The sequence below is a fragment of the Suillus discolor genome, assembly GCF_016758755.1.
Source record: "Suillus discolor strain FC423 chromosome Unknown F5147scaffold_10, whole genome shotgun sequence".
NCBI lineage: Eukaryota > Fungi > Basidiomycota > Agaricomycetes > Boletales > Suillaceae > Suillus > Suillus discolor.
Window position 1 is genome coordinate 327,731 of NW_024541257.1, and position 25,159 is coordinate 352,889.

At 46.8% G+C, this 25,159-nt stretch overlaps 9 protein-coding genes across 9 annotated transcripts; 8 read left to right on the top strand and 1 right to left on the bottom strand.

Moving 5' to 3' along the window:
* Positions 1-4,480: 4,480 nt before the first annotated feature.
* On the top strand, positions 4,481-5,289 carry F5147DRAFT_743971 (uncharacterized protein; the record flags this gene model as incomplete). Its single annotated transcript, XM_041439642.1, has 5 exons — positions 4,481-4,597; positions 4,649-4,836; positions 4,916-5,018; positions 5,049-5,069; positions 5,119-5,289. The coding sequence occupies 5 exons, from the start codon at positions 4,481-4,483 to the stop codon at positions 5,287-5,289; spliced, it is 600 nt and encodes a 199-aa protein (XP_041296344.1).
* A 139-nt stretch (positions 5,290-5,428) lies between these two features.
* F5147DRAFT_554184 (uncharacterized protein) lies at positions 5,429-5,587 on the top strand (the record flags this gene model as incomplete). The annotated part of the gene is made up of 1 exon (XM_041430465.1): positions 5,429-5,587. A coding segment is annotated over one exon (159 nt), but the record flags the coding sequence as incomplete, so codon positions are not given.
* A 98-nt stretch (positions 5,588-5,685) lies between these two features.
* On the top strand, positions 5,686-6,059 carry F5147DRAFT_570680 (uncharacterized protein; the record flags this gene model as incomplete). Its single annotated transcript, XM_041431002.1, has 2 exons — positions 5,686-5,802; positions 5,853-6,059. 2 exons carry the CDS (start codon positions 5,686-5,688, stop codon positions 6,057-6,059), a joined length of 324 nt encoding a protein of 107 aa, XP_041296346.1.
* On the top strand, positions 6,060-6,341 carry F5147DRAFT_555513 (uncharacterized protein; the record flags this gene model as incomplete). The annotated part of the gene is made up of 1 exon (XM_041430498.1): positions 6,060-6,341. A coding segment is annotated over one exon (282 nt), but the record flags the coding sequence as incomplete, so codon positions are not given.
* Positions 6,342-6,472: 131 nt separating this feature from the next.
* On the bottom strand, positions 6,473-8,162 carry F5147DRAFT_678478 (uncharacterized protein; the record flags this gene model as incomplete). The annotated part of the gene is made up of 12 exons (XM_041436206.1): positions 6,473-6,821; positions 6,888-6,913; positions 6,970-7,010; positions 7,074-7,184; positions 7,241-7,339; positions 7,404-7,458; positions 7,513-7,589; positions 7,640-7,672; positions 7,715-7,735; positions 7,888-7,999; positions 8,059-8,091; positions 8,148-8,162. 12 exons carry the CDS (start codon positions 8,160-8,162, stop codon positions 6,686-6,688), a joined length of 759 nt encoding a protein of 252 aa, XP_041296348.1. The 3' UTR covers positions 6,473-6,685.
* A 1,778-nt stretch (positions 8,163-9,940) lies between these two features.
* On the top strand, positions 9,941-11,666 carry F5147DRAFT_834654 (aspartic peptidase domain-containing protein). The gene is made up of 6 exons (XM_041443923.1): positions 9,941-10,325; positions 10,374-10,502; positions 10,557-10,881; positions 10,938-11,071; positions 11,123-11,241; positions 11,291-11,666. Exons 1-6 carry the CDS (start codon positions 10,055-10,057, stop codon positions 11,525-11,527), a joined length of 1,215 nt encoding a protein of 404 aa, XP_041296349.1. The 5' UTR covers positions 9,941-10,054; the 3' UTR covers positions 11,528-11,666.
* A 2,327-nt stretch (positions 11,667-13,993) lies between these two features.
* F5147DRAFT_630757 (aspartic peptidase domain-containing protein) lies at positions 13,994-16,063 on the top strand. Its single transcript, XM_041432785.1, has 6 exons — positions 13,994-14,737; positions 14,786-14,917; positions 14,972-15,296; positions 15,350-15,483; positions 15,535-15,653; positions 15,703-16,063. The coding sequence occupies exons 1-6, from the start codon at positions 14,464-14,466 to the stop codon at positions 15,937-15,939; spliced, it is 1,221 nt and encodes a 406-aa protein (XP_041296350.1). The 5' UTR covers positions 13,994-14,463; the 3' UTR covers positions 15,940-16,063.
* On the top strand, positions 16,064-16,648 carry F5147DRAFT_678501 (uncharacterized protein). The gene has a single exon (XM_041436207.1). It carries the CDS (start codon positions 16,303-16,305, stop codon positions 16,534-16,536), a length of 234 nt encoding a protein of 77 aa, XP_041296351.1. The 5' UTR covers positions 16,064-16,302; the 3' UTR covers positions 16,537-16,648.
* A 3,375-nt stretch (positions 16,649-20,023) lies between these two features.
* F5147DRAFT_758926 (uncharacterized protein) lies at positions 20,024-21,832 on the top strand (the record flags this gene model as incomplete). The annotated part of the gene is made up of 16 exons (XM_041440421.1): positions 20,024-20,160; positions 20,217-20,226; positions 20,276-20,295; positions 20,346-20,378; positions 20,428-20,524; positions 20,582-20,610; positions 20,669-20,699; positions 20,763-20,795; positions 20,844-20,920; positions 20,973-21,027; positions 21,092-21,190; positions 21,244-21,354; positions 21,418-21,458; positions 21,515-21,540; positions 21,607-21,679; positions 21,773-21,832. The coding sequence occupies exons 1-16, from the start codon at positions 20,107-20,109 to the stop codon at positions 21,830-21,832; spliced, it is 849 nt and encodes a 282-aa protein (XP_041296352.1). The 5' UTR covers positions 20,024-20,106.
* Positions 21,833-25,159: the final 3,327 nt, after the last annotated feature.

The window sequence follows — 25,159 nt, forward strand, 5'->3', positions numbered from 1 at the left end:
GCAAGCCTCGCGCTTAGCCTCATGTACTGATAGAAGGATACCACGTGGATCCTATCTCTGATGGAAGCGTACCGCATGGACGCTATCTACGATAGAAGCCCGCCTCATGGACGCTATCTCTGACTCATGTAGATAAGCAGATTAGAACCCAGCTTTAGGCTGAGCTTAGATACGAAGAGTAGCCTTATATAAGGTCGAAGATTAAAGTAGACGTTCCTTACTTTAATCTTACTAGGTTTTCCCTTGAACTCCTTGTCCCGCTAAAGTTACCTGCTCGACATCGACTCGTACCTTCAGTGACGCCTCTCACTGTCTGTAACCTCTGCTATCATCTCAGCGTAACCCCTCGTTAACCACCACGAGCTACGTTCGAGTACGCAACCTTTGCTTGTTTGTAAAGGCCGACGACTCTCAGCACTCGGTACCACTGTCGTGGTTGTCGCTGTTAGATTATCCTAGTCGCACACGACCGTTTGTCGTAACAGTCACAGGCATATAAACACGTTTTCATGTCCCCCAGCTCCATGGATAAAGAACCGAAGGCCACTCATTCAGGTAATGCTCGAATTCATGGGATGACCCGAGTTACTCTACCCTCCATTGCATACATTGCAACACAGGTGTGTCTATGCTCGCATCTGTACATCTATACTGAGTATATATTCCAGGTCTGTTTTTCGCTCACCTCATCTCCCGTGTTCTTGTGTACGGACACGGTCACTGACTCAGAAAGGTTCTACAACTCCATTTTGGACATGTTCGAAGACCCGGATGAGAAACAAGAGGTAGATGACCTAGTTGTCTGGTGGAATAGGTGATTGAAAACCCAACATCTCTATTCTGAGGATCCTCATGTGTTTAGGCAAATTTTCCCTTCATTCTCGAGCGCCCAGCATCCTCTCGTGAAGAACAGTGCATTGGCGAGGATTCAGGAGAAGCGAGCACGAATGAGAGAGTCGGTTTCAGTCCCTGATGGTAGTAGTGGCAGTATGTAGCATAAATCCAGCACATAATAGTTGATTGTACCCAGCCAGAGAATCTATGTTCTGCTACAACAAATGATCGTGCATATGTGAGTAGCTTGAGACAAACACTGCAGAAATGATTGTACCCAGCATTGGACTGAAACTGTATGGATATGTTTTTACCAACAGTAGCAGTCCGTACATCTTGGTCAATACACTATCTGCCTTACACAACAGATGCAGCACACATCATTTTGAGATTCTCACCCCAAATTTACCAGTAAGGTGATGCTAGACAACGAGTATATTTATAGATACTGATGTTGATGAAGCATCACACAGACATTCATTATATTTATATATACTAATGTTGGTGAAGCATCACAATTGCAAAGGACTGGCACACCTTTATGATACTATGTCTATTTGATGTCATTCCATCTGTTTGATGTCATTTGTGTGAGTCACAAAGACAGTCATTCATTATATTTATAGATACTAATGTCGGTGAAGCATCACACAGACATTCATTATATATATATATACTAATGTTGGTGAAGCATCACAATTGCAAAGGACCAGCACACCTTTATGATACTATGTCTGTTTGATGTCATTTGTGTGAGTCATAAAAGAAGCCATCCATTATATATGTAGATATATGTAGATACTGATGTTGGTGACCGCATCACAATTGCACAATGACTGCCTAATGCACACATATGGCAGTCGGTGTATCAAGCTTGACAGTGAAGTTTCATCCCTGCATATCTTGTGAGTTCTGCCATGTCCATCCTACCATGTAAAGCTTGACAATGGGACCTATCATTATTGCACTTATTGTAGTGATTTTACTTATGATAATTCTTTATATACCTATACAATTTCATCATTGAATGTCTGATGATGCTGCTCTACTCAGTCTCATTATTTTTGCTCACTATTGTCACTATGGTCAACTGTCCAAACTGCGATGTTGAAGTTTGTGATCGTGGACTTTCCATGCACCTCAGCAGGTACTGCCGCATGCATGATGTAGCCATGACATCAGCGCTTACTGAATGGCTGGAGCGCCAACAAGCAATTGCCAAAGCTGCCCGTTGTAGAGATACAACAATTGCTGGACACTACATGAAGTAAGTAACCAGCAATATAAAAATGTTGTGGTCGTGCACAGCCTAGTCTGCTATACTTGCAAGACAAGTGCGTTCGACCCGAGGGGTTAGCTATTTGGAATGGTCTGTAGTTAGTGAAACGATAAATGGTCAAAAGTCTGAGCACGAGAAACAAAGTCCGAGGGTATATCTACGATGTCCAACGCCAAAGCATTGGGTCCGATGTTTTCGGGTTTTGGGTTAGCGGGTTTTGGGTTCGGGTTTAGCGGGTTAGTGGGAATGGCAATAGCGAATGTCGGGAAAGCGAGCGGTATGCAGATATATGATAATGACGGGTATTTCGGATAGAAAGAGCGGTAATATTCGCAATGTCAACTAAGAACTACGAAATATGGGGTTTGACCACTAAGTATCGGGAAACGGCTCCCTACTACTTGGATAATGAAAATGCTCATAGTCAGTCCAATATATATGTAAGTACGTAGAAATACGGAAGGCCGTAGGCGAAAGTAGCAGCCGACGATTTTGGGTCCGAAGTACATGTAAATAAACACGAGGCGCTGCGGATGATGGGAAAACATGTAATAGCGCTGGCTACGACGTGAGTAATGTGCGAAATAATCAACTACGCACCTAGTGGGGCTAGCAGACATAACGGGACATGGATAGGACAAGTGTGCGGGAAAATATCGGGTCCGATGCGGCCGAAATGTCGGGTCCGCTAGTCAAAGTGTCGGGTTTGCATCGGGTTGTGTGGGTTACATCGGAAAGTAACGGGCATTGAACGTGTATCGGGGAGTCAGTGAATACGAGCCTAACGCGAGCTCGAGTGCTACACCGTGCAGAGGTGTAAGGATCGTATATCCTCTGCACCCCAACCATAACTCCAAAAAGAAATCTGAGAACCATCATTCGCAAACTTCCACATGACTCATTGATGTGAAGAAGCATCACGCTTCACATCCGAGTCACGCGGATACATTCATTTTTGTTTCATGCTTTCATCATCATTTCGACTGGTACAACCGCTATACTTGCTACCTAGACTCAACCTTAGCCTCAAACTACCCTCAGACCCTTTCTTTTCGTCATATTTTCCCCATTTTCACTTCACCATACCAAAATCTGTCAAAAACTGCTATGAAATTCTTGTCACTTCATCCAAACCGAAATCGTTTATACTGCCACTCATTCAGTTTCTCATACTCCTTTCCTTGCTCGCTCTAGCTACCTGTCAGGCTCAACATCACTCCCTTCAGCATCCGTTTTCACCTAATCAATGGCCTATTTATACCCAAGGACCCTTATGGTTCACAACTATATCTACTCATGTACATTTTGATATCAGCAGCACAATATACCCAGTTCACGCTCCAAGTACCTCAGAGAATTTTCCTAGAATGTGTCCATGTCCACATCTTGTCCTCGTCAAATCGTTTCTCTCATCTCTCATCAGAACTCACTCTTGTTCACATTCCCCTTCAAACTCAAGTAGCCGCCTAACAGAGGAAGAACAGCAACAGGAAGAAGAATGTGAGGCACAGCATCATCAACGACAACAGCAGCAGCCTCATGTTGAGGAAGTGAGTATTATTTTTAAAACATAGACTTGATATTCATATATGAACAGGTACCAGATAGGGAACTGCATGGGTGCGGGTGACCCGTGCGGGTCACGGGTATGGGTACCGCTCGGGTACGGGTACGGGTCTGAGGTCATGATACCCGTACCCCTACCCATACCTGAGCCGCGGGTATCAGTCAAAACAGGTGCCAAACAGATGCCAAATGGATGCCAAACAGGTGCTAGTAACATTCGACTACCTAAAGAAGGGACTGTACAGCTGCCAACTGTCAAACTCTAAAGACAAATATAAAATCATATCGTACCACGCCCGCAAACCTTCGTCACCCACTAGTACTGCCCATCATGCAGCTCACCTTTGCAGCCACAGCGAAACGAGTTATCAAAATGACCAGGAAGGCCAAAGCTGCTCTAGAAGAAAAGAGTTTCAGAACTTCATCAAAGAAGCAGAAAAATGATGGTGATGGAGATAGCATGAACACACACCTTAAGAAGGCAAAAAAAACCTGCTGCCTGGTAATACTCCCACCGGCAGTGCAGGGTCTGCAGATGAAGATAAGCCAGTCAACAAAGATAGCTCTGTCATAGCTTCACGGACAGTGTCTATGTCTCCATGTCCAGACTCAGTCTCGAGCCAGTGTGCCCTGGTGCACACTGAGGAGGAAGAGAATGCATTGAATGAAGACAGAACTGAGACCAGTAGCACCGTATCACAGGCTGATGTGGAAGCCAATGAGACTGCAGAAGATGAGCTTGGTATGTGCAGAAACCTTGATGTGAACATTACATTAATTGAGTACCAAACAGCACGTCTAATGAAGGACTGGAACTCACCAGTCTACGCATTTTTCAATCCGACACCAGAGATTATCGAAATTGATGGCTGCCGTGCCCATAACTTCAAGTGCCAAGCCAGAAATTGCAAGACCAAAGTGCAATGATACCTTGACAAAGGTGATGCACGCTCCACTGGTAACATGCAGAAGCATGTGCGTTCGTGCTGGGGTGATGAAGTGTTGAAAGCTGCGGATGAGGCCAAGGATGCCAAGGAGGTGTGCCAAAGGATAGTTGGTAGTTTCCTGCAAAATGGATTGATCACTGCATCATTCAAATGTAAGGGTAAAGGGAAAGTTACATACTCACACTGTCAACATACATGTGCAGAAACAAGGTACGAACAAAGTCTTATCTGAGTCTTGGACTGAAACATCTGCCTTCAGGGCCGAAATAGTGTACTGGGTGTCTGAGAGCCTGCATCCATTCGATATTGTCAAGGACTGCGCATTTCAGTCACTGCTGAAGACAGGGAGACCAGACTATTACATACCTTCCCCCTCCACTGTTTTGTGTGACGTGTGACAAGTATTTGTGCAAACTCGACAGCGTGTCACTACAATGTTACAGGTAAGTAATTATCATTAATAATAATAAACGAATATTCAAAACATACCAGGAATACAACAGTAAAATAAACTTTACTACTGATAGTTGGTCTTCGCCCAACCATCATGCATTGGTCACATTTTCAGCACACTTCGAGCACAAGGGGGAACCACTAAGCATACCATTAGATGTTGTTGAAGTGGGGAAGGTAAAAAAAACTCACCTATGTAGATATGTATGAGCTGAGAGCTTCATAGTCCCATACCAGTGAAGAGCTTGTGGAGACGTTTGCAAAAGTGCTAGAAGAATTCGGTATATCAGAAAAGGTATTGATCCAAAAAAAATTGAACAAACTTACATGCAACTAAAACCACATTGCACAGATCCTGAGCATTACTTGCGATAATGTGTCCAATAATGATGCCATGATTCATGAACTAAGCGGTAAGGTACTGGAATTCGGCAGACCAACCACTCACACTAGGTGTTTCCTTCACACTGTGAACCTGGTGGCCAAATCATTGATCTGGGAATTCAACGTGAATAAAAAGAGGCTGACCAAGCATTGGCGCATAGTACTGACAGTACTGACATGGAGCTGGAAGAACTTAACACAGATATGGAAGAGGACACAGGGATGACGGACAAGGTAGATAATGATGACGGATTTGTTGATGAGGTTGAGTTGTTGGACAAGAAAGAGTGGGCCACACTAAACAAAGAGATTAGACCAGTCAAATTAGCACTTGTCAAAGTAAGTGCATGCAACAAAAGAAAACTCACTATTGAACACAATTGCTCCAGGTGCGCAAGCTCACATACAAGATCATACATTTGACTACTATCATCCTTCACGCATGGTATGCCATCCTCAAGGACTTGTCGGAACCCCAAACCCTCATGCCACATGATGTGGCCACACGGTGGAATTCAATGTTTGATATGTTGAACTACGCACTTGAACATCATGAGGCCATAGATACCGTTACGCAACGGCGAGACTTGGGTTGACGGAAGTATGAGTTGGAGGATAATGAGTGGGTAATACTACAGCAATTGCGTGATATACTAAAGGTTTGCACTCTTTGTTTGACACTTTGGCGCATATGCTTATGTTATATTGTTTGCTCTTGTTGGATTCTAAAGGATGCCACACTTTACTTCTTGTGTGCAACACCTAACCTTGCGACAGTGATACCAGCAATGGATCACGTCGACAAGATGCTCATGTCCTATTCGCACAATAAGATATATTTACCCTCGATTCATTCAGCAGTTCAGCTTGTGAAAAAATGCTCAACCAGTACTATCAGCTCAGGTACAGGTATATTTCCGGGTACAGGTACAGGTCCAACTGCCCATACCCACAGGTTTACCCATGCAGTTCCCTACAGCCAAGTAAGCCTAAATCTCCCAATTTAATTGACAGATCAAATACACCTTTAAATTTCAGTCTCTGCACCTGATTGAAAGACTAAGAACCATCATATACCCATCCAACGCTGCGCACCCCGCGACAGATTCAGCCTATAAATTAAGCACGTAACAAAACTCTATCAAGCCCACCCCCACCAATCATCTTGTATGGTCCAAGCCTCGCCCCATGAAAAACACAGAATAAGCCACAGGACACGACATCACGCCATGGGATTGTCAAATGAGATGTCGGACATTGAAACGAGGGCGCCAGTGGAGTCGTGTAGATGTTGATTCACCTGCCAGAGATGGAGGTGCATGTGCGTGGCTAAGATTGCAAGAATCATGCCCTGGAACCTATACATGGGTGTACATTTCGGGAATTATCAGTAGGAATACGCAGCAATATGTGGAGGTGCATACTGATACCATGCGCTGCGGTAAGAGTGCTGGGTGCAGAACATCAATGACTCGATTAGAAAAGGTATTTATTAGATTCACGCACATGGAGGAGCAGTGATGTGAACATGTTCGTTAACGAGAACACTTCAGGAAAGGGAATGATCATGGATGAGTATGGAAAAACGACGCGTACGAGTGCTTACTCACAAAGACCGCATGCATAATAGGATATGTTATGGTTCACCAGGACAACATACAGATGGCCTGTGTTTGTCCGCCAGTCCTGTATGGCGCGTATGAGTGTGAGTATCAAGAGTCCTGGGGAGAATAGTGTCAGCGCGTGTTTGTACATATACATGCTCCTGGTTACCCACCCAGTTGGAATACAGAAAGGAGAAGAAATGGCACGAAATTCCAGAAACCGATCGAAGTCTGGTAGCACCCTGTGATTCCCGGGATCGAGCCAGTCGCACCTGTGAAAGTGAACAGAGTTTTTTAGTTGTCGTGGAACACCAGAGGGAAAGTGAGAGCGAGTACATGCTGCGGTGATGGCAGTGGCGAAGGCGATGCCGAAGGGTGTTGCAATAAAAGTCTGGTTGACGTATCTACCACTAGCTTGGGTATTGTGAGTGAATTGGAAACTCACGAAAGAGAAACACAGCATGGCTGCAAGCAAGATTCTATTCTTATTCCAGAGCACATATGTTCTGAGGATAAAAACCCCTAGATGAATCCGATCAGACATACACATATAGTACGGGGGAACGAGATACATTCGGAGGAAACGGTTGATACTGGGTCAAGACCTGTGACAGAAAAATGGTAGCCTTCAGCAAGGACGTACACACATGGGTGTACCATGCACGTACCTAATTCAAGATTGGTCGCAATCCGGCATGCCTGACGAAGTCATGCAATAAGTTATGCGTTCTCGTGAACCGTGTCGCATACACCTACATTGTCATTCAATGGGGTAATGTTCCCTGAAAAAGTGTTAATTCATCATCGGGGTGATGTGTACTGGAACGGAACGCACTATATAGACCCGAGGCGAAAAGGATTAAGGGGAGGAATCGTGTAACAATATACAGGCCTTTCATCTTGGTCCAACGCGATCGAAGCAAAAATGTCCACTTTGTACAACATATTGTGGGTATCAAAACCGGGGTTTATCATGGAACAAGTATATTACCTCTTCATCAAGTGAACATGCATAATTGTATATCTGCAGGTGGATAAGCGGGTTTGACAGCGGAAGTGAATGAATTAAAATGAGCCTACCCAGGCTGTAGCCATTGACGCTGGACTATGTTAGGACAAATAATATGGGGTTCAGACAGTACGCACTGTATATGTACTGATAGTACATGACTTTTCAATTATGATTCATCCTTATATCGATAAGGAGACGCACCTTAGTGAACTGCAAGCTCCTCGCTGCTGCGATATCGTTGGTCGAATACTCCATCTAGAGGTGAAAAAATGAGTTTCGTACACACATCATGCGCCTTTGTAGCTCTTATTAATGAGCTGTGAACCCATCAAGGTGCCGTGGTCGTGATGGAACGTTTCAATTGTTGGTAATATGAGAGTACATATATACGTACGCCGACGGTCTCAGACGCGGATGTGGCACAGCCTCCGTAATGAGTCTAAACAATTTTTTTTAAACATGGCATTAGCAGCGGTTCACTTGTATTTTTCACTCAGCGTGTGTTCTTGCTGAGTTGCATTATTGTCTTGTAGCTCGTATACACTTCAATTTACTGACAGAATCGGCAGCTTTGCATGAGTCACCTGGTCGCCATTGTTGGACACGTTACTGAGGTGCTGAGAGTTCTGGGTCCCGGTCGGGGCGCGAAGCGCAAGCATACTTAGCTAATGTATTACTGCAGTGCATATACTTGCTGCACTGCCAGAAGCATATATATAGATGCGATTGTTCTTCAGAATAATCCTGCATCAGTAAACGTAAGTGAGAAGGCTTTGCAACCACGTTGACGTGAGTGCGCTCCCGTTCCTTGTTCGGTCAGGCCGTAATGCCACAGCGGCACCCTGCATTGACTTTGTCATGAACTCCTCCTTCTCCATATGGGTGTCGGAAATTTCCTACAGCCATTGCAATGATAGTCTCCATGAGACTATTTGAGTGGTAGTGAACAAAGCAGCACGGCCGGGGGATGGAACGCAAAGGAGCGTGGTAAGTGTCTTTGTTCGTAGTACACAGTTTCATGCTCGTAACTCCACATGGATAAGTAGGTTTTCAATCGTGTATCGTTGCTTTGAAGTTTGCAGAGCAAGGTCATAAAGATATTTTTTTTGGTAGAACGATGGCAGCTTGTCACGTGAGACCAAAAACTTAAAAGGGTCTAGGTATGAGGAAGTTGCCGCGTCCACCTTGCTTCTTGTCCACCACCTCATCAAACTAAAGTCGACAAATCAATCTGTCAGTGGACTTCCAATTCCCAGGACAACTCTTGGAGACCATGAATCATCTGGAGACTTCCTGGCCTTTAGACGATATCTGTCGGTGGTCATGCCTGTTGATTCCTGATAGGAACCTGGGACTGGTGTGCGCCGCTACAGGACAATGCACTGATTCCCTTCGTCGTCGAGGGGCCGACTCTGTAGTCATGCAACCTCCAGCAAAATTTTCCCATTTGCATAAATGAATTATTGGACCATGTGTAACCACCCAACGTGCTTCATAAAATGGCTAGCTTCGTCACTGCTTCGTCTTGTTAATACTGTCATGGTTTCGGGCCGACTTGACAAATGATCCCAAATGACGTCAATTCGACAACTCGATCATTCATAGGCCCGGGGCAACCAGGGACCAATATTCTCCTCAGCAACACCGACCTGACGCTGACGTTCTGCTGAGGTGTATTCTTGATGACCGAACATTCCTACGGAAATGAACGTGAGGTAAGTTAATGAACCAATGGACCATAGGTAAACAAGCGAATTGTAATACCACCTTGGATTAAAAAAAACAAACCTTGTCACTGCTGTTTTATCAGCAAGTCGAATCCTTGCATTTGTGATACCTCGGACCGCCAATATCTCGTCATCACTGTGCGAGAGGGAACGTTTCATACGTGGCCAAGGTGCCCAATATTCGCGTTCGAATTTCGCCAGCACATATATAATAGACCACTGGGTATGACATTACTTTCGAGTCAGCCATGTTCCCCGCTGCATCCTTGTTGACAATCATCCCCCTGGCTTTGTCAATCACGGCATCGCCCATTGAGGTTGTCAATTCCCCCATCACCCTCCCCATTGCCAGGAGGTTGAATGTTTCCAATGGTACCATTAACTTCTTGCAGCAGGATAGAGATCGCATCACTGCCCTCAAGGACCGCACCTTGAAGCACAGCGGCCATAACACTCCTTTGACCAATGTTGGTAATATATACCTCATAGCAGTTGGAGTTGGTAGCCCCCCCACAACCTGTAAGTTCAACACTGAGAAAATATGCGGCTGCTAATGTATTATTGAAGACAACTTGATTGTCGACACCGGTAGCTCGAACACATGGATTGGTGCCAACACTCCGTACGCAGTGACCAAAACCAGCGTCAACACCCGTCAGCCTGTGTCGGTCAGCTACGGTTCTGGCTACTTCGATGGTATGACATATAAAGATATTATAAGTCGTTGAAAATAATCATGATTATCTATAGGAAATGAGTACACTGACACCGTCACTCTCGGTAAGGGGCTCACCATCCCCCATCAGTCGATTGGTGTTGCTGTTGATTCGTCGGGCTTTTCTGCTGTTGACGGTATCCTTGGCATCGGGCCTGTAGACTTGACAGCAGGTACCCTAGAAGATGAACCGTCAACGAAGATCCCGACTGTCACTGACAACTTGCATAAGCAAGGCACCATTCATTATGAGTTAGTTAGTATCTCTTTTGAGCCCACCACTTCGACGAAAGTCACCAATGGAGAGCTCACCTTTGGTGGAACTGTCGCTGACAAGCACGTCGGCCCCATCACGTACACGTAAGCTACCTCAGCTCCTAGATCAATCTAGGTTGATGGCGATTGTTATGTTTCAGTCCTATCACTAAGACCAACCCCGCATCGGGCTATTGGGGTATCGACCAGAGCATTTCCTACGGCTCCACGACGATCTTGTCCTCCACTGCTGGTATCGTCGATACTGGAACCACCTTTATTCCTATTGCCACCGGTGTGTATCTAGAGTGCAGCGAGTAATCATGGTCTAATCAGCGTTCGATAGATGCCTTTGACAAGTACAAGTCTGCAACCGGCGGAACTCCGGATGCAGCGACTGGTCTTCTCCAAATTTCCTCTGCTCATTACAAAGCCCTCAAGAACCTGAACTTCCATATTGGCAGTGTACGCCATTTCTGCCAGTCCTCGCATCCCTTGTTTACCATTTGCACAGGAAACCTACACTCTCACCCCTAACGCCCAACTCTGGCCTCGTGCTCTCAACACCGCCCTTGGTGGCAGTAGCAAGGCCTTGTATCTCGTCGTTACCAACATTGGTACGCCAAGTGGCGAAGGGTTTGACTTCGTTAATGGCTACGCATTCCTCGAGCGCTTCTACTCTGTGTACGATACCGCCCACTCCCGCGTCGGTTTGGCCAAAACCTCGTATACTGATGCTACCACTAACTGAAATGGAGCTGCCCAAGTACACAAAAAATTGGGTTTCAGGCGCAAAGTAGCATACGGATTTGATGGTTGTACGGACTCTTCTTAAGTAGGCTATGGAGGTTCATTCCTCGGTTGGGTGTGCAATAGCATCACATCTGCTGGTTAGGATGTCTTAAACGGTGAAATGCCAATCTCGTGATCCTTGTCAACTTACCATCACGGTTCTAGTCACCTGGAGGGAGGGACATGGCAGCTATCGACTGGGAGCTGCAGATAACGGCCAAATCACTGAATTTCCGTGTATTCATTATCCACGATGGGAACGCATGTAATTCAACGCGCTATCAAAACACGTGTGTATTCCTCTTCCGTTTTCACAACTGACGTGTCCACTCGTAAGTGAAACCATTCTCAACATGCACGAGGCCTTCTTCCCATCATTATCGTCCTCCATCCTGAAAAATGTGGATTCGCGACAATTCAACATCAGGTACTGTCTGCGTTCTCAGTGCTACCACTTCGTGTAGGTGTTTTAATTGATTGATTCCGACCTTTCCGCTTCATCTTTCAACAAAGATCATATTCTCAGCTCAAGAAGGCTCTGAACATTGCACATAAGGTGGGTTGTTCCTGCCTCGAGGGGTCGTGTGAGTGTCACCAGGTGCCAGCAGGAGCTAATTTCCATCCGAAAACGGCAGTACTGTGCCCCTGGTAACTTATCCAGCTAAGTTGATCACGACGTGTTGCTATCCTGCTAACCCTTGCAAACCAAAATCCTTTTGAAATGGCACCGCAAAGGATTGCAATATGTGATTGAGAGCCTATCTATTTCAAGGATATACGCGAAGGCGATTAGTCTCGTCTCATGGCTCTACACCGTCCTAACGTCTGGCATACCTTTAAGCCCCAGTCGATGCCCAACCATTCTGTTCTAATACCAACTTCCACATGCGGCCTCCTCTTCGCCTCAACTCCTTACTCGCCCTTCTTCCGGTGAATGTGCATCGTACGCAAGGTATTCTTTAATATGCTTGGAGAGGCTGATTGCGGACGAGCAGCTGCTTGAGTCTGCGCTGCATGCCACTAGTATTCTTCAAGCGTTGTTTAGGTGGCTGGATGGTGTCATGGTCCATACTGGCGGGCACGGCTTCGAGGAGTTAAGAAGTTAACTGTGACGAGCCATCTGTTGAGATCAGGAGGCAATGGAGTCTGACGAGGAGATGACGATGCTGGATGAGGCAGAATGATCCTCGTCGAGTGATGCTTCAAGTTCACATTGAGTTCTAACTTGCGCACTTGATCGTGCAGGAAGTAAATGGGCAAGCAATATAGTATAGTAGCGATGTGAGGAGCGTGTTGTACCAGGGTAGTCTGGCGTGGGACCTCGCACTCCCTCACATTCGTCTTTCATGGTGCAACCGCGGACGGTTGTATTTGCAGGAATGGCAGATTTACCAGGGTTGTCTGGTGCAGGTCCTCGGGAGTCTTGGCTCGTAGTCGGTATTCCTATGTTGTGTTGTTGTAGTCGGTCCTCGATAGATGGAGCCGTGCCCTCCCGCTATAGAGTATTGACCTTGGTGTTCATGCCCGTTCTAGTGTGTACACTGTAAACGTAGTCGTGCAGGATGGGCTGGTGGCATCAGTAAATCACTGATTGGCCTCACTAAGCCTCGCAAGAGCGCAGGCTGTGCGGTTTATAGGATCTCCTAAACGAGAGTCCAGGAAGATCCAATGAATACTGCCAGTGCGTGAGAACTAGAAACAACAAGCTCCAAAACGAAGGTAGAGAGCTCAGAGAATCGAGCGAGTGTACGGATCAGGTGATGATATCGGAAACCGGGGCTTAAGCGATTACTTATGTAATCATCGTCTTCCGGGGTGCAAACTGAATGGTTGCTGCTTGTCCACTACCTATTAGGCCAAACGAATACCAACCAACAATTTGCCGGTGGACTTCCAGTTCCTAAACAAGACCTTTCAACGATGGGGAGCTCGCACATGACGTATCCACAATTGTACGTGGGACCATGATAGCATGAATCATTTTGAGACTTCTTGGCTCTTAGACGATACCCGTAGGTTACTATGCATTACATGTATGCCTGTTGACTATTGATTAATATTGATTCCCGATAGGAATTTGAACTCAAGACTGGTGTGTGCCGCTACAAGATAACGTTTGCAGTGTGCACTGATTTCCTTTGTGATCGACTCGGGCCGTGCTTGAGTTTCGTCACTACTCCATCTTATTCATACTATCATTCTATTTCATGGGTTTCGGGCCGAGTTGGCAAATGGCATCAAATGGCGTCAATCCAACAACTCAATCATTGATAGGCCTGATATAACTGCTCTCAGCAACACATGCTGTACCAACCTGACGATGACGTTATTCTTGATGAGCGCGCATCTCTACGGATATGAACGTGAGGTAAGTCAATGAACTAAGGGACCATGTACAAAACAAGCGAACTGTAAATTCCTGCCGCCTTCAAGTCAGAATGTCAGAAATCGATTTGGCCAGTCTTGGACAACGTCTGGGCCAAAGTCTCAACTCTGCCACCCATTTCCTTGCCCGCACCTCTTCCTGCTCGCCAGCCGTATATTGTTTGTCCGCTCATTGTCTAGCAATAACCGCTAATATGTCTTCGTTGCAACACAGACGAACACAAACATTTGTACTCCGCTTTGAGGTGCCGATGAACCTGCCGATGAGTCCCAGACCGGCCATTTCAGAGATGCCCTCCTTCAAGTTGGGTTGAAAATAACTTCTGTACACTGCTGTTTTATTAGGAAGTCGAATCCCTGTTCTTGCGATACTCGGACCTCCGCTATCTCGTCATCGCTTTTTCGAGAGGGGACGTTCCATACGTGGCCAAGATGCCCAATATTCGTGTTCGAACTTCACTAGCACATACATAATAGACCACCGGGCATAACATTAATTTCGAGTCAGCCATGTTCCCCGCTGCATCCTTGTTGACAATTATTCTCCTGGCTTTGTCAATCACGGCATCGCCCATTGAAGTTGGCAATTCCCCCATCACCCTCCCCATTGCTAGGAGGCTAAACGTCTCCAATGGTACCATTAACCTCTTGCAGCAAGATAGAGCTCGCGTGGTCGCCCTTAAGGACAACTCCTTGAGGCACGGCGGCCATCATAGCGCACCTGTTATCGACGTTGCTAATAAATACCTCATAGCAGCTGAAATTGGCAGCCCCCCCACAACCTGTAAGTTCAACACTGAGAAAATATGCGGCTGCTAATGTATTATTGAAGACAACTTGATTGTCGACACCGGTAGTTCGAACACATGGGTTGGTGCCAGCACTCCGTACGTGGTGACCAAAACCAGCGTCAACACCGGTCAGCCTGTGGCGAACAGTTACGGTACCGGTGTCTACTTCTCTGGTACGACATATGAAAATACCATAAGTTGTTGAAAATACCTATGATTATCTATAGGAACTGAGTACACCGACACCGTCACTCTCGGTAGGGGGCTCACCATCGCCAATCAGTCGATTTGTGTTGCTTCTATTGCAAGGGGCTTCGTCAGTGTTGACGGTATCCTTGGCATCGGGCCTGTAGACTTGACAGAGGGTACCCTGGTAGATGAACCGACAACGACGATCCCGACTGTCACTAACAACCTGCATAGCCAAGGCACTATTCATCGTGAGATGTTTAGTATCTCTTTTGAGCCCACCACTTCGGAGCCAGTCACCAATGGAGAGCTCACCTTCGGAGGGACTATCGCTAACAAGCACGCCGGCCCCATTGCGTACACGTAAGCTACCTCCTAGATCAATCCAGGCTAATAGTAATTTTTTTTTGATTTAGTCCTATCACTACCACCGAGCGTGCAGCGAACTATTGGGGTATCGACCAGAGCATTTCCTATGGCTCCACGACGATCTTGTCCTCCAATGCTGGTATCGTCGATAGTGGAACCACCTTTCTTTACATTGCCAGCGGTGTGTATCTAGAGTGCTACGAGTAATCATGGTCTAATCAATGTTTGATAGATGCTTACAGGATGTACATGTCTGCAACCGGCGGTAATCCGGATCCGGACACTGGTCTTCTTCTCATTTCTTCCACCCAGTACAATGCCCTCGAGAACCTGAACTTCCATATCGGAAGCGTACGCCATTTCCATTAGCCTTCACATCCCTTGTTTACCATTTTCACAGGAAACCTACACTCTCACCCCTAACGCCCAAATCTGGCCTCGTTCTCTCAACACCTACATTGATGGTAGCATCAACGCCATATATCTCATCGTTAACGACATTGGTACGCCCAGTGGCGAAGGATTTGACTTCATTAACGGCTACACATTCCTCGAACGCTTCTACTCTGTGTTCGATACCACCCGCTCCCGCATCGGCTTTGCCCAAACTCAGTACACTAACGCCACCACTAACTAAAATGAAGCTGTCCAAGTACACAAAGGATCGTTTTTCAGACGCGAAGCAGCATTACAAATTTGACGGTTGTACGGATGGTTCTTATGTAGGCCATGTAAGTCTTACTCCTCGATCGAGTCTATGCATAATTCGCAATAGTATTACATCTGCTGGTTAGGATGTCTAAAATAGTGAAATGTTAATTTCGTTCCTTGTCAATCTGCCGTTACGATTCTAGTCGCCTGGAGCGAGGAGGACATGTCAGCATAGACTGGGAGCTGCAGATGACATGGTGTTGGCAAGACCTGCGGCATCGACCCATTGCCCAGAGATTTCCTGCTCTGAAAAGTTCCCGTGTACTTCTTCTCTCTGACCGTAACGCCGATGTTCCCCAATTATATACGGTTTACCTTTGAATCCAGTTCCCTGATGATCGTGCTGCTCGTCACCACGACTGCCTCCCTGCCCGCCCTCCACTCAAAATGCACATTATCGGTACACTTTGTTTGCCCATATTACTGCATCCACTCTTTTCACGCACCACCTTCTTTTCCTACCTACGCGCCCGCTCCGTTCCCTGTCAGCATGTGCACAGTGCACACCTGTGATTTGTGGTAGACCATCAGGTGCAGCAGTACTACGGAGACCGTGTGAGGCTGGAGTTGGAGTATGTCACCCTTGGGGGCATTTGAGCAGTGTAAGATAGTTCAATTAGTTCTGGAGAGTGTCAGAGCCGAAAATATAATACAGTGCACTAAGGCGGTAATTGACACGTCATTCAGTAACGTTTAAACTCCGCTCGAAGCCCCAGAGTATGGAAAGCAAGAGTGATCAGCTCGTCAATCGAGTAGTCAGTATGCTAATTGATGGAAATCTAAGTTGTACAAACACATGTCGAACGATCTGTGTACGATTTGAATAGTACGTACGATGCTGCACGAAATTCAACTTCGACGTATCAACAGGTCACCTTTCCAGTAAACGTCAAGCTCCCCGCGCAGAAGACCATTGCATCACCAAGAGCTGCATTCCAGAAAACAGGGCCAACTTCCCCGGCGATGTTGCTAACACATCGCGTGGATCCAGGGAAAGTAGCGCAAGGGAAAGGAAATGCACGAGGAGAAATAATTCCGAGTGTGTGGGTGATAGTTATGGTGGCGAATATTGATTATGAGAGTGATTAGGCACAGGTGCGGGGGAAAGAGAGTTGAACTGAGTGTGCGCGTGCCACATGTCTTGCATCCTTCATGACTGATGCGAAGCAGGACGACGGAGACCACAGAAAATTCCGCAGCAGCTCACTCCTGAATACACGAAGTCTTCTGCTCCGCCAGTTGAGCCTTGTGCTTCTGTTTGGATTGGTTGTGCTTGTGACGCTTGTGTCCCAGCTGGTTGACCTGATTGCGTTGCACTGTCGGCCTGCTTGTTGTTCGTACGTTGCATGGCTGCAGCCGCTTCCGCATCGGTTTCATGGACAATGCCATATCTCTGCATTGTATTTTAATGGAACAAAATTGGAGGGACAACGAGTCACTCACATCTTCATCTTGAGCAAGAGGTACATCGACGGTGCGCGTGGAATGTCCCCCGGAAAACAACTTGAAGTTGAAATTCCAGTGTCGGGACTGTCGTTCTATTAGTTGGGATGCATTTAGAGGTCGTGCGCCGAAATGCATGGAACTGAGCAAATGACGCCAACGAATAAGGGACGATGGGCTTGTGGGCGGAGCTGCATGACGAGACGCGTAATCTGATTCGTCGCCAAAGAAATTATTGCCCTGTATCTTGGTGTCAGGCGAGAAAGGCGAAGAAAAAGAAAGTACACTGACATATCTTGCCAGTCCTGTTTTTTTGGCCTGCTAATTAGACGCAAGACGGAAGTCAAAGGTCTGACGAGACATGAAAAAAGGTGGGGTTACTCACAATTGGTGGACGCACAGCTCTCGGTCGGGCTGGACGTTCCTAGTAAAAAATGAGATGTATTGTGAAAGAGAAGCGGAAACTACTTGCGTTGAGCTTTGAATTGCCATCATCTGCGCCCTAGATGGCCAAAACATTTAGGAGAGAAATTAGACAACAAAGTGCATACGTACCACGACCTTGAGCGCTGCCTCCAGGCTCCATACATATATTTTGTTGTCTAGTCCGGCACTGGCAATGTATTTTCCATCGGGGGACATAGCAACAACCCTGAGTTCGTCATCATGCCAGAGTGGATCTCCGACTGCCTGATTGTTCTTGAGATCCCAGATGCGAACGGAGTAGTCAGCTGATCCACTAACAATATACCTTTCATTGGGAGTAAGGCAGAGGGATTGGACGGCGTAGGTGTGACCCAAAAAAACGACGAGTTCCTGTCCATCAATCGCCCGCCATTTTCGGATGGTGGTATCAACTGAGGCAGAAAAGATGTATGCGCCGTCCTTGGACCAACACAATGACATCACCGTATCGTCGTGTCCTTTGATCTCGATAAGCAGCTTGCCATCCATCGACCATATGCAGATTGGACCGTTCCCACCGCTCGTGAATTTGTCGCCTTTTGGGGAGTATTTCACGGCTTCAACCCATCCGTGACTGGTCTCTATGGGTGGTGCTATTTGTCGACCAGTATTTGGGTTCCAGCGTTGTATGGTGCCGTCTTCTGATCCACTTGCTATCTCCAGGGAATTGCGAGACCAATCAAGGCACCTCACTTGAGTATTATGCCCCTCCCACGGGTCGCCAATCATGCTGCCCTCTTTTATATTCCAAAGCCGCAGTCTGCCGTCTTCACTCTCACAAACGACCATTGTTTCATCTGGGGATACTACCATCGAAAATATCCCTCCCCCATCGCTATTCAAAGGTTTTCCCACTGGCTCTCCGTCTCTTTTCCACTGACAAATCGAACTATCGTCAGACGCACTCATTATATTGCCACTGTTACACAAGTAGGCAAGGCCCCATATGCATCGAGAGTGACCCTCGATGACGCGCTCCGGCATCAAGCTTCCTGCCGGACGTTCTGGCTTTGGTTTCTTCCATGACGTGGTCCGAGTATTGTGGTTGACGAAGTAGGACCGACCGAGTGGTGAGATGTGCCATTCGCATCCAGGAACAACGAGATCTCCAGGATAGTCTATGTTCAACGGTGAGTTCGTCGCTCCTTGTGAGTTGTCACAATTTCATCCCTCACCTAGTCGCACTCCTGGTAAAGGTAGGTTTGACGAGGTCAACACGAGCGTGTCATCTTGATATAGTGTTTCACCATCCGACGAGGTCTTATACTGTTGCCACATCGGAGGAAGCGCTTCATTCCCGCCTGATTCTAATTGAGTAAGCTAGTAGGTATCACAAGGTAGTTGATCACCTTCCCAGAGTGCATCCTGGCGGTGCTGTGCACCATATAGTGGTAAATATTTCGCGCTTGTCCGATATATCGATGAGTGCAATGGCGCTTCTTCTCGTCTCGTTGACATGCTTGACTCGGCTTCTTCGTGTGGCATGACGAGGATGTCGCGTTGTACAGACAGACAGGACAGTGAAATACTGCGCAAAGTCAGTAACCGAGAGGAAGGAGAGATATGGGGCGAAAGTGATGAAGATATCTATTTGGGTTAGTTCTGCATGCTGTATTAGTTGCAGGCGCCTTGACACCGCATGTCAATGGCTGTGTTACCACCGGATCAAGTAGCCTCTTATCTTGGTCTGGTTCAAATTTTGAGGCAGTTGATACCGTCTCGTCAGCGAGTGGAATTATATGATGTTTGTTTGAGCTGGCACATACACAAAGGTTTGTTCGATCTGGATCAAGGTAAAGGCCAAAGTTTCTAGCCACGATATGTTCGTCATCCAAAGGGGTTGATGACTTCAAAACGAAAAACGACCACCGAGGTAAGTACTGATACTAATAGGTCCGTTCTGGATTGATTATTATGTATGTTGACCAAAGACCAAATTAATAACTTATGTGCCTCGGATTAGAGTATGACTATTACGATACTACTGCCTCAGGCGTCGATGGTGCAACTGTATCTTTTGTCAAGTCACTCTCCGGCCGGTACATCAGAGAATGATAAAATGCTTCCAGTAAACTAAATTTAAACTCCAGCTAATTTGCACTGCCACCGTGATGCGCTTGCACTGGCAGCTCAGCGCTACTCAGTAGCTAAGAAGGCCCCATGATAGACATTTTTTGACCTCTAAATGGAGTATTCGACTGACGATGTCACAGCAGCAAGGAGTTTGCAGTTCGCTACGGTATGTCTCATTGTCGATACGAGTATGAATCATAACTGACAAGTCATGTATACCAGTACATATATAGTGCGTACTGTCTGAAAGTCATATTATTTGTCCTGATACCTGAGCTCAGCATCGATGGCTGCATTCTGGGTAAGCTTATCCTCATATATTCATGTCTGCTATCAAACTCCCTTATCCAGACCTATGATTATGCATGCTCACTTCATGAAGAGGTAATACACTTCTTCCATGACACGCCTTAGATTTATATGACATGCAAAGTGGTCATTTTTGCTTCGATCGCAATGGAACAAGATGAAAAGCTTGTATATTGTTACAAGATACCTTCCCTTTATCCTTCTCATCACAGATCTATATAGTGCGTTCCGCTCCAGCACACATCGTCCTGATTGATCGATTAACACTTGTTTTTCAGTGAGCTTTACCTCGAATGAGAACCCAGCTGTATGTGATGAGGTAGAGAGTTAATGAGAACGAACGACTTACTCCATGACTTCGCCAGAAATGCGGGATGTTGGCCAATATTAGCTCAGGTACGTGCATGGTACACTCATCTATGTACAGCCTTGCTGAGGGCAGCTCACTTTCTCTCGAAGGGTTCGGCATGCTATTAGCCGTTTGCTCCGAGTGTATCTCTCCTTCCTCCCTAGGATATGCATGTCGCTGATCCGATTCAGGTTTTTTCATCCTCAGAACATATGCGCTCTGGAACAGAAATAGAATCTTGCTCGCAGCCATCCTGGGCACCTTTTTCGTGAGTTTCCAATCCACTCACCATACAAGCTAGTGGTAAATCCATCAGCCAGTCGTTTCTCGCAGCATCCGTCAGCATTACCGTCGACACTACCGTCTCCGCAGCATGTATGCACTCTCATCTTCCCTCTGGTATTCCATGACGACTGAAACATTCTGTTCACATTCACAGATACGACTAGCCCGATCCCGGGCATCACAGGGTGCTACCAGAGTTCAACCAGTGACCAGATTTTTATCCCATTTCTTCTCTTTTCTGTGTTCGAACTGGGTAACCAGGAGCATGTATGTGTACAAACACGCGCTAACAGGTGTTCTCCATAGGACTAATGATCCTCACGCTCATACGCGCCATACAGAGCTGGCGGAGAAACTCAAGCCGTCTGTACGTTGTCCTGATGAACCATAACATATTCTATTATGCTTGCGCTTTCCGTGAGTTAACACTCGTACGCGCTATTTTTCTGTGCTCATCCATGGTCATTCTGTTTTCTGAAGTATTCTCGGTAATGAACATCTTTACATCGCTGCTCCTCCAGGTACGTGAATATTCTAAAGGTCTTCTATGATGAGCCGTTGATGTTCTGCGCCCTAGGACACCTATCGGACTGTTTTGAATGGGTATGCACCTCCGCATCCTACTGCGCATTCCTACTAATCACACTCGAAATGTACACCCACGTGCAGTTTCCAGTTCCTGACCCTTGCGATTGTTGCCGTGCGCATGCACATCCATCTCTGGCAGACAAACCAACATCTAGTACGCGGCTCTAGTGGCCTGGTTCATATTCCATTGTCCGATATATCATTTGTGAATGTCACGGCGTGATGTCTCATCATGTGGTTTATCCAGTGTCGTTCATGGAGCGAGGCTTGGACCGTACAAGATGACTGGTGGGGGTGGGTTTGGTAGAGTTCGCTACGTGTTTAATTTACAGGATGAGTCTGTCGCGGGGCGGGTGGAGCACTTGATCTATTTGACAAGTGGTTTCAGCTGCTGCACATGATCATGTATACTACGACAAATTGCGCTTGATCACACAGTCATCCATGCATAATTATGGTATATCGTCATTCAGTACTTATCCTTTTTGCACACTCTGATCCTGTTTGTATTCGATCTCCTGTGCCGTTCGGATGTTCTAGCGGGTGGGTCATTACACTGGTACACTCAGATTGGTACAACTTCATGCTCGCTTCGATCACGCGTAGAAATATATCAATTTTGTGCGCCTGTACATGGGACGGAGCGAGCTATATGTAAGATACATGATGCGTAAGAGACAGTCAAGTCACAGGGTGTCTAGATGATTTTATGACTGACGCGAAGTGGGAGGACGACCAAAGTAACATCCGCAGCAGCAACAGGTAACTTCGTAGGAAAATTCTCCCCTCACACCGGTTGACTGATGTGTTTCTGTTGGCCGTGCTTGAGATGCTTGTGCCCCTGCTGGTTGATCTGATAGCGTTGCACTGTCGACCTGGTCGCTGTTCGCACGTTGCATAGCTGCAGCCGCTTCCGCATCAGTTTCAGGGATAATGCCATATCTCTGCAGTGTACTGTAATGGAACAAAATTGGAGGGACGACGAGTCACTCACATTTTCATCTTGAGCAAGAGGTACGTCGACGGTGCGTGTGGAATGTCCTCCAGAAAACAACTTGAAGTTGAAATTCCAGTGTCGGGACTGTCGTTCGATTGGTTGAGATGCATTTGCAGGTCGTGTGCCGAAATGTATGGAACTGAGCAAACGACGCCAACGAATGAGGGACGATAGGCTTGCGGGAGGAGCTGCATGACGAGACGTGTGGTCTGATTCGTTGCCAAAGAAATCATTGCCCTGTATCTTGGTGTCAGGCGAGAAGGTCAAGAACAAGAAAATGCACTAACATATCTTACCGGTCCTGTTCTTTTGGCCTGCTGATTAGACGCAAGACGGGGTCAAAGGTCTGACGAGATATATGGGAAAGGCGGGGTTTCTCACGATTGGTGGGTGCACAACTCTCGGTTGGGTTGGACGTCCCTAGTGAAAAGTGAGATGTAGTGTGAAAGAGAGGCATAGATGACTTGCCTCGAGCTTTACATCGCCATCATCTGCGCCCTAGATGGCCAAAACCGTTAGGAAGGGAAATTAGACAACAAAACGCATACATACCACAACATTTTTGAGCGCCGCCTCTAGACTCCATACATATTTTTTTTTGTCTAGTCCACCGCTGGCAATGTATTTTCCATCGCGGGACATGGTAAGAGCCAAGAGTTGGTCATCATGCAAGAGTGGATCTCCGACAGCCTGATTGGTCTCGAGATCCCAGATGCGAATGGAGCAGTCATACGATCCGCTAACAATATACCTTTCATTGGGAGTAAGACAGAGGGATCTGACGGTGCGGGTGTGACCCCGAAGAACAACGAGTTCCTGTCCATCAATCGCCCGCCATTTTCGGATGGTGTTATCATCCGAGGCAGAAAAGATGTGTGCGCCGTCCTTCGACCAACACAATGACATCACTGTACTGTCATGTCCTTTGATCTCGATAAGCAGCTTGCCGTCCCTTGACCATATGCAGATCGGACCCTTCCCGCCGCTCATGAATTTGTCGCCTTGTGGAGAGTATTTGACGGCATTAACCCATCCGTGACTGGTCTCTATGGGCGGTGCCATTTGTCGACCAGTATTTGGATTCCAACGTCGTATGGTGCCATCATGTGATCCACTTGCTATCTCCAGGGAATTGCGATACCAATCAAGGCACCTCACGTGCACTGAATCATCCTCCCATGGGTCGCCGATCATGCTGCCCTCCTTTATATTCCACGACTGAAGTCTGCCATCTGCGCTTCCACAAATGACCATTGTTTCATCTGGGGATACTGCCATTGGACCTATCCCTCCCCCATCACTATTCAAAGGTTTTCCCACAGGCTTTCCATATCTTTTCCACTGACGAATCGAACTATCGTCAAACGCGCTCATTATATTGCCACTGTTACTCAAGCAGGCAAGGTTCCACATGCATTGAGAGTGACCCTCGATGATGCACTCTGGCATCAAGCTTCCTGCCGGACGTTCTGGCTTTGGTTTCTTCCACGACGTGGTCCGAGTATTGTGGTTGACAAAGTAGGACTGACCAAGTGGCGAGATGTGCCATTCCCATCCAAGAACGGCAAGATCTCCAGGATTATCTATGTTCAACGTGAGTTCGTCGCTCCTTGTCGCAATTTGATCCCTCACCTAGTCGCACTCCTGGTAAAGGTCGGTTCCTCGAGAATATCACGAGCGTGTCATCTTGATATAGTGTTTCACCATCCGACGACGTCTTAAACTGTTGCCACGCAGGAGGAAGCGCTTCATTCCCGCCTGATTCCAATTTGAGTCAGCGGGTAGGTATCACAAGGTAGCTGCTCACCTTCCCAAAGTGCATCCTGGCGGTCCTGTGCACCATATGGTGGTAGATATTTCGCACTCGTCCGATATGTCGATGAGTGCAATGGCGCTTCTCCTCATCTCGTTGACATGCTTGACTCAGCTTCTTCCTGTGGCATGACAAGGATGTTGCGTTGTACAGACACTGAACAATGAAATAATGTGCAAAGTCAGCAATTGAGAGGAAGGAGAGATATGGGGCGAAAGTGATGAAGAGGCCTGCTATTTGGGTGAGCTTTGCACGCTGTAGTTGCAGGCGCCTTGCGGGCCGCTGACACCGCATGTCAATGGCTGTGTTACCACCGGATCAAGTACTTACCTTGATCCGGTTCAAATTTTGAGGCAACAGTTGGATGTACATTAGTCTGTCATATACCGTATCGTCAGCAAGTGGAATTTGCTTAAGCAGGTACATACACATATCGAACCTGTAGGCTGTGCATAGCCCGTAGCAGCACTCCCAAGCAAAGCACTATCAGTGACAAGTGATTGCATGACTGACAGGAACTGCGCTGCATAGTACGTAGCAGCACTCCCAAGCAAATCACCACCAGCCGGCCCAGTAGTGTCAAGTGGTTGCATGACTGCCAACGGGAGCAGGGATATATGTATACATGAGTCGCTTGATGTTGGCTGCGCAACATTGCTATAATGAACATCCCCGGGCGTTGATAGTGTCTTCTCATCTTAACAAGCAGAGAGTTTTGGACGTCCGATATCAAAACCGAAGTCATGTTCAAATGAACGACAACGAACTTCCCCAGCGTTCCCACAAATTGCAGCCAACAACCATGACCTTGATTCATTGAACGG

What these genes read in the sequence shown, in the direction of transcription:
- F5147DRAFT_834654 (XM_041443923.1), top strand. Translation starts at nt 10,055, where the DNA reads ATGTTCCCCGCTGCATCCTTGTTGACAATCATCCCCCTGGCTTTGTCA. An exon ending in CTTTATTCCTATTGCCACCG is followed by an intron (nt 11,072 to 11,122) that starts GTGTGTATCTAG and finishes AGCGTTCGATAG; the next exon opens with ATGCCTTTGACAAGTACAAG. An exon ending in TGAACTTCCATATTGGCAGT is followed by an intron (nt 11,242 to 11,290) that starts GTACGCCATTTC and finishes CCATTTGCACAG; the next exon opens with GAAACCTACACTCTCACCCC.
- F5147DRAFT_630757 (XM_041432785.1), top strand. Translation starts at nt 14,464, where the DNA reads ATGTTCCCCGCTGCATCCTTGTTGACAATTATTCTCCTGGCTTTGTCA. An exon ending in GCCGGCCCCATTGCGTACAC is followed by an intron (nt 15,297 to 15,349) that starts GTAAGCTACCTC and finishes TTTTTGATTTAG; the next exon opens with TCCTATCACTACCACCGAGC. An exon ending in TGAACTTCCATATCGGAAGC is followed by an intron (nt 15,654 to 15,702) that starts GTACGCCATTTC and finishes CCATTTTCACAG; the next exon opens with GAAACCTACACTCTCACCCC.
- F5147DRAFT_678501 (XM_041436207.1), top strand. Translation starts at nt 16,303, where the DNA reads ATGTTCCCCAATTATATACGGTTTACCTTTGAATCCAGTTCCCTGATG.